This window comes from Miniopterus schreibersii, assembly GCF_964146895.1.
Source record: "Miniopterus schreibersii genome assembly, chromosome: 1".
NCBI classification, from domain to species: domain Eukaryota; kingdom Metazoa; phylum Chordata; class Mammalia; order Chiroptera; family Miniopteridae; genus Miniopterus; species Miniopterus schreibersii.
In genome coordinates this window covers 95,728,793-95,740,547 of record NC_138101.1, presented here as the reverse complement: position 1 = coordinate 95,740,547, position 11,755 = coordinate 95,728,793, and the positions used below count along the sequence as shown (strand labels likewise).

The 11,755-nt window shown below is 33.9% G+C and overlaps 1 protein-coding gene across 1 annotated transcript; it reads left to right on the top strand.

Moving 5' to 3' along the window:
- Positions 1 to 4,046: 4,046 nt before the first annotated feature.
- On the top strand, positions 4,047 to 6,134 carry FSCB (fibrous sheath CABYR binding protein; the record flags this gene model as incomplete). The annotated part of the gene is made up of 1 exon (XM_081160352.1): positions 4,047 to 6,134. The coding sequence occupies one exon, from the start codon at positions 4,047 to 4,049 to the stop codon at positions 6,132 to 6,134; it is 2,088 nt and encodes a 695-aa protein (XP_081016478.1).
- Positions 6,135 to 11,755: the final 5,621 nt, after the last annotated feature.

Here is an 11,755-nt window from a genome sequence, read left to right as displayed (position 1 = left end):
TTGGTTGTCAGCCTCATACCTAGTAATTGTCCCTGGAATAGATAGGTGCTCAATAAATATTTCTTGAGGGAAAAATTATTTCCCAAAATTAAGTTTCTTATAAGTGGAATTTTTGGTGAATTGTATGTATATTTTATAAACTTTTGATATTCACTTTCAAATTATCCAGGATAAAGATTATATCAATTTAAAATTCTGCCAGTACTGTAGAAGACCATCCATTTATTAATATGTTTCCTTTTTGGGGGGGTGGGCTATTATTTTTAAAAAATCTTTGTTAATTTTACATTGGTGTTATTTTAATTTTAATTTTAGAAGTAAATTTTATCTTTTATCTTTTATATGTGTATTGGTTACTTATTTTGTTCTATAAATTTTCTATGTCCTTTGTTAATATTTCATTGTTATATTTATACTGATTTCTAAGATCTTTTAGTATGTTAAGTATATCTCTTTGTCTATGCAATATTTTATACTTATTTTTCCTGGCATTTTATTGCATTTTAATTTTGTCTTTTTAAAAATTTTTAATGTTTTTCACTGGTTATTTTAGAGACAGAGGAAGGGAGGGGGAGAGAGAGATAGAAACATCTGTGAGAGCAAAACATGATCCATAGGCTGTCTCCCACATGGCCCCTACTGGGGATCATCCAGCAGCCGGGGCATGTGCCCTGATCGAGGATACATTTTGTTTATTTTGAATTCACAGATTTTAGAAGTTTATGGCTTTTATCTTCACCCTTACTCTGAAATTGCTTTTACTAAAATTACCAAAGACTTAGTAGTTGTTATATTCAATGTGAATTTTTTAAAGTTCATCTTCTTTGATCTACTTAGTTAAGAACAAAGCAGTATAAGTTAAAGTTTAAATACTTGGTTTATATCTCTGCCATCTCTAAACCATAGCTTTTAAAGTCACTAAAATTATAAATAAAATTAAGTGCCACTCAGCAAATTTGTTTTTGGTAAAATTAAATGTAAATCATCAGGTAGAAGCTTATCAGTAAATCCCTCTGGTTTTATGATTATAGAAATAAGCTAAATTTTATAAGAAACTAAATGCCATACCTGAGTCAGAGATAAAGAAACTAGCCCTAGATATTTATAAAGAGTCGGAAGTATGGCATGAGAAGGTAGGATTAAAAAATATGAGGCTCTGAAAAGATGTTGTATTGGTTTCCTAAGGTTTCCATAAGAAAGTGCCACAAACTGGGTTAAAACAGCAGAAGTTTATTCTCTCACAGCTTTAGAGCCCCAAATCAAGGTGTTGGCAGGGCCATAATCCCTCTGAAGCTTCAAGGGGAAGATACTTCATTGCTTCTTCCAGCTTCTGGTATCTCTGGATGTTCTTTGTTTTATTGCAGCATAACTCCAATCTCTGCCCCCATCTTCACATGGCCATCTTCCCTCTGTGTCTGTGTTCAGATTTTCTCTTCTTATAATACCATCTTAACCTGATTATATTCACAAAGACTCTTTCCAAATAAAGTCACATTCACAGGTACTGGGACTAGGACTTCAATATATCTTTTTGGGATACACAATTCAACCCATAACAGATGTGAATCAAATGAAGGGGAGAGGGCTGAATTATGTGAGATTGCCAGAACAAAGGGTAAAACATCAAACCCTAAATTGACAAGACAGATTAAGTAATGGTTAGTTGGTTAGGTAGACCTTCAGGGCAAAAGGAGCATTTGTGGATGTTAAGAAATATGATGAGAAACTGCTACATGAAATGTTTCATAATTTTATTTGGAATCTTAAGTAATTTTAATTATTTAGGCATGCTAATTTGCCTCTATGAATACAGCAGCCCAAGAGGCAGTTGATTATGATAGTTTAGTGTGTAATTAAGAGACATCAAGTTTTTCATTATTTCCTGGAAGAAAAGATGTAAATATCATAGAATAGAAAATTGCTAATTTAATTTAGCAATTTCTGAATTGGAAACTTAGCTTATGTCTATAAAAAAAATTAACAAAATTTTATTTAAGTTGAGCCAGCAAAATTAATCTGATACATGCAATGTTATATTAACCCAATTAGTACAATCCTTTTTTTTAAAACATTTATTTCTTGTTATAATTTGATGCAAAATAGACACTGAAGATACTACATAAACTGTCAGAAATTTGATTATAAAATACACATGCAATATTTTACAGATGCATTTGCAAGGAACACTAGACCACAAGGAGGCTGATAAACAACCTAGTTTTCAAACTGTAGCAGATGTGATTAAAACCTATGTCAATTTAATTATAAAATGACCATTGTTTTACTTCATTTTATTAAATCTTAGAAAGACATAACACAGTAGAGTAGAATAGACAAAAATGAGAGCAGAGGAAGTTGAGATATAAGACAAGCAGCATGGTTTCTAATCATGTTCTTCCAATTGCAGTGAATAAATATTCACTGATCCCTGGCAAGAGACAGAGGGTGATTTAGAGGCTGGGTCAAAAAATGTGGAAAGTGCTAATTTATTTGGCTAAAATGACCTAGCTACTACAGTTATAACTAATGTGTTTCAAATAAAGGGAATTATTCAAATAAAGGGAATTATTCAATGATATTTTTATATTTCCTAGGGGCAATAAAGCATAAAAAATTTTAATTAAAAAAAAAATCCTCACCTGAGGATATGTTTATTGATTTAAATTTTTTTTTTTTTTTTAAGACAGAGAGGAAGGGAGAGAGGGGGAGAGAGAGAAAGAGAGAAAGAGGAACCTTGATGTGAGAGAGAAACATTGATGGGTTGCCTCCCATATGCCCCTGACTGGGGAATGAACCCACAATCTTTTTGGTGCTCCAACCAACTGAACCATCTGGCCATGGAAGCATAAAATTAAAAAAAATATATTTCCAGGTTACTGAAGTAATAATGATTGTTTAGCTATGTTTATTACATTTTCTCTTGTGATTATATTATATTTTTAAAGTTTATTTTCTCCTCTTTAACTTTCCTTAGACAAAAGAGAAATGTTTTTGCACATCTTTTGACCAATGTTCATCTTTCTAGTAAAGTTTTTGAGTCACATATAAGTTAAAATTTTATTTATATTTAAAATAGAATATAGTGCCATTTACAGTTTCCTAAGTGGAGTTCCTGTTTTTCAAAGCTTCAATTGAAAGTTTTTATTTTCATTGGGGAATTCATTCCTATGTGGTTAAGCAGAGTATGTAGTGATTACATGAAAAATGCATTTTATTTCACTTGATACATCTTTATGTATCATTCAACATTATTTATTTGGAAAACTTTGAATAGGACTATTTTTTGAAATAGTTGAAAATAAAATATCTAGATAGCATACTATATATATATATATATATATATATATATATATATATATATACATACACACACACACACACACACACACACATACATATAAGAAAGGAGATTACATGGATATGGACCTCAGAAGTCAAATTTCTCAGACAATATTAACTTTCAATCACAAAAACATACATTGATAGAACATTGTCACATATATGTTAGCAGTTGTTTTCTCCACCAATTGAAAATAGGCTGCAGCATTGTGAATTTAGCAATTTAGCTGTTTTTGATAGTAGGATGTAAAGAAAAGATTGAAAGTTCAAAAGCATCAACTTTATCTATTAGAAAGCAGCATTACTGGAGTTTACTTGATGTTCCTCTGACAGATAAATTCTTTTTCAACTTGGTGTTTCAAACAGTAGATTTGAGAACTTGTAGCCATTTTTCATGAGAGTTTACCAAGTTAAAAAGTGCTGGGAATATCACAGATGGAACATTGTAGTGAGAATTGCCTGTGATGTCATAGACCCTTGAGGGAAACTTCTAGAAGTGAGATTTAGTCATACTAGAGACTAAATAAGAAAGATACTTACTGAGTAATGTGGGGTCCAACAAGAGTGTAATGCAGAATTTAGTAATTTATAAATTACTTTTGTTCTGAAAGAACTCAACAGAATAACACTTAATGAAGGAACACTTAACCATCTGGTATATTGTGATTCTTGAGGATAAGTAAATTTGAAATTCACCAGTTTTAAATATGGAAGGAAGTGATGAACCTGATCAGCCTATCTCAGCAGGGAGGCAAGAAATTCGAAAGAGAAGAAGAGCCAGCCAACCAATGGTAGACAAATCCCAACAGACTGAAGTGACAGAGAAAAAGAAACACTTACCCATACCACAATCATGTGGTCCCAAAGCTACCCATAATATTAGTAGTATTCCTGGAAGCAAAGTCAACTATGAATCTCTTAAAGTATCTTCTCAGCTTCAGCAAACTTGGACAAAGAGGAAGCATGTGCAAGATAAGACTGATAAATCTTTGCAGACAGACCCTCCTGAAGAAGAGAAGAAAGGAATCAAGCCAGTTGGTGCAGCAGTGGTGCCTGAAGAAAAGCCAGCTGCTGTTGAAGAAGCAGTTCCTGAATTTCCAGAGAGTGTTCATGAAGTAGAAATTCCACCAAGCAAACACTCAGCTCAACTCAAATTAGACAAACCTGAGCAAACCAGTAGTGTTGGAGACAGGACAATGATGAATATTCCTCAAATGGAAAAAGCAGACAAAGAACAGCAGAGACACTTAGGTGAATCAGAAATGGTTATTGGTAGGCCAAGTTCTTTTTCAAAGTCAAAGGAGGGTGTGCAGAAACATAAATCCGCAGGGAATATTTTCATTACTGAACATCCTGAATTTAAACCCCATACAAGTAGCAATGAAGAAATTGGGCAGAAAAGTATCAACAGATCTTCATTTAATCAACAAATGAAAAAAGGTACTCCAGTACTTTTAGATGAGCACGACTTTCCAATTGAAGTACAGCCTCCCAGGGTAGAAAAGATCTCTGCTGAAGTGAAACCTCCACCAGCTGAGAAGGCTACTGCAGAAAACGCCCCTGATAAACTTCAGTCTCCAACAGCTGAGGAAGCTTCTGCAGAAAAGGCCCCTGCTAAAGTAGAGCCTACTCCTGCTGAAGAGGCTCTTTCAGAAGAACCTCCCTCTGAAGTTCAGCCTCCAATAGCTGAAAAGGCTCCTGTTGAAATACAGCCTTCCACAGTTGAAGAAGCTTCTACAGAGGAGGCCCCTGATGAAGTTCAGTCTCTACCAGCTGAGGAAGTCCCTGCAGAAGTCTCTGCTAAACTAGCACCTAGTCCTGCTGAAGAAGCTCTTTCAAAAGAGTCTTCTGTTGCTGTTGAGCCTCTATCAACTGAAGAGGCTCCTACACAAGAAGTGACAGAATTTCAATTACTGCTACCTGTCAGGGCCCCTGCAGAAAAGTTCCCATCTAAACTTCAGCTTCAATCAGCTGAGGAGTCTCCTTCGGAGGAGACCACAGCAGGAGAGGCCCCTGTTGAAGGTGAATCTCCAGTAGCTGAGGAGGCCCCTGCAGAAGAGGCACCAACTAAACTACAGCCTTCACCAGCTGAGGAGGCCTCTGCGAAAGAGACCCCAGCTGAAGTTCAGTCTCCACCAGCTGAGGAGTTCCCTGAAAAAGAGACCCCAGCTGAAGTTCAGTCTCCACCAGTTGAGGAGGCCCCTGCAGAAGAGACTCTAGCTGAAGTTCAATCTCCACCAGCTGAGGAGTTCCCTGAAGAAGAGGCCCCAGCCAAAGTACAGCCTCCACCAGCTGAGGAGTTCCCTGTGGAAGAGGCCCCAGCTAAAGTACAGTCTCCACCAGCTGAGGAGTTCCCTGCAGAAGAGGCCCCAGCTAAAGTACAGTCTCCACCAGCTGAGGAGTTCCCTGTGGAAGAGGCCCCAGCTAAAGTACAGTCTCCACCAGCTGAGGAGACTTCTGCACAGGAGGTCCCTGCTGAATTTCAGCTTACATCATCTGAAGAAACTACTTCAGAAATGATCCCTTTTGACAAACAGCATCCATCATCTGAAGAGTCCACAATTCCACTTATCTCTATAAAATACTCTACTGAAGAAGTTCAGCTTCCACTATCTGAACAAACCCCTGCAGATGAGGCTCTGGTAGAGAATGTGTCTACTGAATATCAATCTTCCAGGAAAACAGATGTTTCAGTGGTAAAATCAGAATTACTGACTTTAAAAGATAAGCCAAAATCTGAAGCACCTTTAGTATTGAATTCTGTTTCTGAAGAGTTGTCTAATATCAAGAAATAATAAGTTTCTACTATTGAAATAGAGGGTGTCATCCATATAGAACTAAATAAAGGAGGGGCCTCTTTCAAAGCTGTAGTAAGATTGTAACTAAGCTAGCTGTCAGAGACTAGGGGGTTCTGGAAGTATGTATTTTACAAAAGGGTAGTCATTTGGAAGTAGCTTTGTGAATAGAGAAATGAGAGGAAACCCCCAAGACATGGACTACAGGTTGAAAAATAAACAATAAAAACAAGTGGTTTAAAATTACTTGTTATTTTCATTCAATCTAGAGTATATAAAATACCTATTTTGAAATAAAATAAGTTTATGATTGAAATAATTACTTAAAATATCCTTTTTAGATTAAAACCTGTTTACAAAGGTAAAGTATGCAGCCATATTTTCTTTTCTTTACATGTAGCTTATAATGAAAAAGACATTTTCTTCATTTCTCTCATCTTTAAATTCCTTGAGTTTGAGTCACATATCTAAAGCTATGTGGTATTTTGCTTTCTGCTTAGTATAATTCATCATATCTTGTATTCTCTTTCCAGTTGATTCATTCTGAGACAAACATTTCTATCCTGTTTTCACCCCTATGCATATTTTACATTTCAATGTCTTGATAGGGAAACTTATTTTCTTCAAAAAATCTTCATTTCAATAAAGATAACCATGGATGGAGTATTATAAAAGTTGTGTAAGCATTAAGAAAAATATACTTAGTTTGCCTTGAGGGCATATTCCTATTTAGTTTTGATTTCATTTCAGGTTACAATGTGATGAGGCCTTTCAAAACTTGGCTTCTAGTTTTTGCACTCTGATCTTGTGACAAAAATAAACTGAGAATAAAGTTGAATTACTATTGTATAAGCTATTGACATTTTAAAAGAGTAATGATGAATTATTCTATTATTAAATGACACCTTCATTTCTATGATTATGGTAACTTTTTGCAAAATATTTTGTTTAGATACAACATTCTAGTTGCAATGTTCTGAAATGATGAGATGATTCTCATAAAAATTTTAGTTAGCTATGTATATTTCTTTGTTTAGTGAAAACCCTAGATTGATGATTTGATGATTCCAAACCTTATTAATCTTTGATGCCTTATAATTGTTAAATTTTTCTCTCATTCTTCACATTCTTCATTATCTCTGTAACCATGATCACGTGATATTTTAAAGTAAGTTGAGAATTTAACAAAATTTTTTGTAAGTACTGTTGTCCCTTGGTATACATGGGAGATTGATTCCAGCACCCTCCACAGATAACAAAATCCAAGAATGCTCAAGACCCTTATGCAAAATGATGTAGTAGAATTTTTACAGCTGGCCCTCTATATCTGTGGATTCTGAACTACAGATTGAAAGTACTGTTTTTGATCATGGACAGTAAAATTTGAAGATGCAGAACCCACGAATACGGAGAGTTGAACATACGTTGTATTTTTATTTTAAATATGTGACCAGATTTGAGACTGAGAAACATTTTTCTAGACTAGAATGAGGGTTGCTTTTTTGATATTTTAAGTCTTTTTTATTTTATGTTTTTTGAGATATTTAAAATCCAGTTAAACTTATTTTTCTAAATTTGAAGTTTTTAAAAATAATTTTAGATATTCTATTATGGCTGCTTTTCTGTTTTTTAAAAAATGTTTTGGATTTGATTTTTTCCCCTCCAGCTTTATTGAGATATAATCGACTTATAACATTGTGTAATTTAAGGTGTACAATGTGATGATTTGATATATGTAACACTGTAAATTAATTGCCCCATTTGGGATAATACATACATCACCTCACATAATTGCAATTTTTGAGGTGGTGACATCATTTAAGATCTACTTTCTTAGCACCTTTCAAGTATATAATACAATATTTAATATATAATATACACTCACTATTTGGTACATCAGATGCCCAGAACTTATTCGTCTTATAACTGGTAGTTGTTCCCCTTAACCAACATCTACAATTTCTTCCACCCACTAACTCTTAGGAACTACCATTCTACTCTTTGTTTTTAATGAGTATGTAGATTCCACATATAAATGATATCATATTATATTTGTCTTTCTTTGTATGACTTATTTAACACAGTGCTCTGAAGGTCTATCCATGTTGTCATCAATGGCAGTATTTCCTTTTATTATCATCATTATTTTTGAACATTATACCATTGTGTATGTGTATGCCACATCCTTATCCATCTATCCATTTATGAACACTTAGGTTGTTTTCATACCTTAGTTATTATAATGCTGCAGTAAACAGGAAGCACAGATACCTCTTTAAGGTAATCATTTCATTTGGAGTGAAGTGAGATTGCTGGATCATATGGTAGTTCCATTTTTAATTTCTTGAGGAAACTTGATACTATTTTCATAACGGCTGTACTAGTTTATATTCCCACTGATAGTTCCCAATTCTCCACATCCTCTCTAGCATCTGTTATAGTTGGTCTTTTTTGGTAATAAACATTCTAACGTGTGAGGTGATATCTCATTTTGGTTTTGATTTCCCTCATGATTAGTGACATTGGGTTAATGTGTTTGTTTGTTTTTTCTGCTATAGAGTTTCATGAATTCCTTGTATATTTCAGATATTAACTCATTATCAGGTATGTGCTTTGCAAGTATTTTCTCCCATTTCATAGGTTGCCTTTTCATTTTGTTCGTGGTTTCTTTTGCTGTGCATAAGCTTAATTTATGTTGTCTTTGTTTTTGGTGTCAAATCCAAGGAAAAAATCATTCCCAATGTCAAGAAGTTTAACCCCTATTTTTTCTTTACTTTTATAGTTTCAGGTCTTATATTCAAGTCTTTAATCTATTTTTAGCTGATTTTTTTGTATAGTGTATGATAAGGTTCAGATCATTCTTTTGTGTGTGATTATCCAGTTTTCCCAGGGCTATTTATTGAGTAAACTATCTTTCCTACACTGTGTAGTTTTGGTATACATTTGTTAAAAATTAATCAATCATGTATTCATGGGTTTATTTCTGGGCTCTATATTCCACTGATCTATGTGTCCATTTTAATGTCAATAGCATACTATTTTCATTATTATAGCTTTGTAGTATAGTTTGAAATCAGAAACGTAATGCCTCCAACTTTGTTCTTCTTTCTCAAATTAACTTTGTCTATTTGGAATATTCTGTGGGTCCATGTGAATTTTAGAACTGGCTTTTCTGTTTCTATAAAAATGCCATTGAAATTTTGATAGGTATTACATTCAGTCTGTAGATGGCTTTTGGTGATATGAACATTTTAAAAATAATAATTTTTCCAATTTGTGAAGATGGAATATCTTTTCATTTACTTGTGTTGTCTATAATTTGTTTCATCAATGGCTTATAGGTTTTAGTGTAGAGATCTTTATTCTCTTTGTTCATTTGTTCCTAAGTATTTCATTGTTTTTGATATTGTAAATGGGACCATTTCTTAATTTCCATTTTTAATAGTTTGTTGTTATTGTATAAAAACTGAAGTGAATTTTGTATGCTCATTTTGTATTCTCCAACTTTACTGCATTTGTTTATTCTAACAGATTTAGTGAAATTTTTAGAATTTTAAATGTGACATATTATGTCATTTGCAAACAGACAATTTTACTTCTTTCATTTCAATTTGGATGCCTTTTATATCTTTTTCTTGACTAATTACTCTGACTGGGAATTCCAGTAAGTACTATATTGAATAAAAGTGGAGAGGGTAGGAATTTCTTTTGTTTCTTTTTTTCTTTTATTAAATTTATTGGGGTGATATTGGTTAGTAAAATTATATAGTCTTAAAGTATACAATTTTATAATATGTCATCTGTAAATTGTATTATGTGTTCACCACCCTAAGTTATGTCTCTTTCCATCCCCCCTTTATCCTCTTTTGCCTCCCCCAACCCCCATTTCCCTCTAGTAATGACCATACTGTTGTCTGTATCTAAGAGGGTCTTTTTGCTTATTCCTTCAACCTTTCTCACTCAGCCTCCCTCACCTGTCCCCTCTTACAGCTATGAGTCTATTTCAATTTTGTTTGTTAGTTTATTTTGTTCATTAGATTTAACATAAGTGAGACCATGTGGTACTTGTCTTCTCTGACTGGCTTATTTCACTTAGCATAACACCCTCTAGGTCCATCAGTACTGTTTCAAAAGGTAAGATTTCCTTCTTTTTTACAACTGAGTATTATTCCATTGTGAAAATGTACCACGACTTTTTTTATCTGCTCATCTACTGATGGCACTTGGACTACTTCCAAATCTTGGCTATTGTAAATAATGCTGCAGTGTACATAGAGGTGCATATACCCTTTCAAATCAGTGTTTCAGGTTTCTTCAGATACATTTTCAGAAGAGGAATTGCTGGGTCATCAGGCAGTTCCATTTTTAATTTTTTTGAGGTAACTTTGTACGGCTTTCCACAGTGGCTGCACCAACCTGCATTCTTACCAACAGTGTATGAGGGTTTCCTTTTCTCCACATCCTTGCCAACACTTGTTGTTTGTTGATTTATTGATGATAGCCATTCTGACAGATGTTTTTGACCTTAGAGTAAAAGCTTTCATTTTTTTCATCGTTAAGTATGATGTTAGCTGTGGGCTTATCATAGATGGCCTTTATTATTATTAGGAGCATTTCTTTCATACATAATTTGTTGAAAGTTTTTATCATGAAAGGATGTTGATTTTGTCCAGTGCTTTCTCTGCATCTACTGAGATGATCATATGATTAACAACTGCTTGTTTGCTATAGTCTTCTAGGACTCTCAAATGCAAACCTTGTTGGCTTTCAGAGCTGAGAAATTTTGAGGTCCACCCTTCAGGGGGAAGCCTTAAAAGTTGGGCACTAGATGTGTGGTTCAAATCCTCACTACTCGGGAAGAAGCTGGAGTTGGGAGTTCCCCTCCTGATTGTACGGCTCTGTGTCTAAGGGTAGGATTTATGGCAAGAGGATTTTCCCACCTGTTTCAAGTATTTTCTTATTGATGTATAGGAGTCATTTAGCTAATGAAATTCTCTTAGAGGGAATTGCTCTATTTGTAGCTGTATACTTGGTGCATCTATGGGATGAGGGGCATACAAGAACTTTTTATATCACCAGCTTGGTCTAGACTCCAAGTGGGACTTTTGTTGAGTAAAATTTTGATGGGAAAATTTTAAAGTAAAAATTTGATTTCTTTAATAAATATTAGGTATATTTATATTATTTGTTATAACATTTCTTCTTATTTTTATTTCTATAGGGTCTGTAATGATATTTTTCTCTGATTATAGTATAATTATTGGTACCTTATACTAATACTGGTAACTGGTCTCTCTCCCTCTCCCCCTTTTCCCAAGTCAATCTGGCTCTAGGTTTATCAGTTTTATTTATCTTCTCAAAGAATCAGCTTTCGGTTTCATTGATTTCTTTTTTTTTCAAAATTTCATTGACATCTGGTTTCATCTTTATTATTTCTACTTTTCTGTTTACTTAACTTCCATATGTATTCTTTTTCTAGTGTTTTTTTCAGATAATATATGATGTCATTGATTGTCTTTACTTTTCTGATATGGTTCTTTACTGCTGCACATTTCTCTCTGGAGTGATGTTTTAGTGTAGTCCAAAATACCAATATCTAATGCTTTTGTTGTCATTTAGTT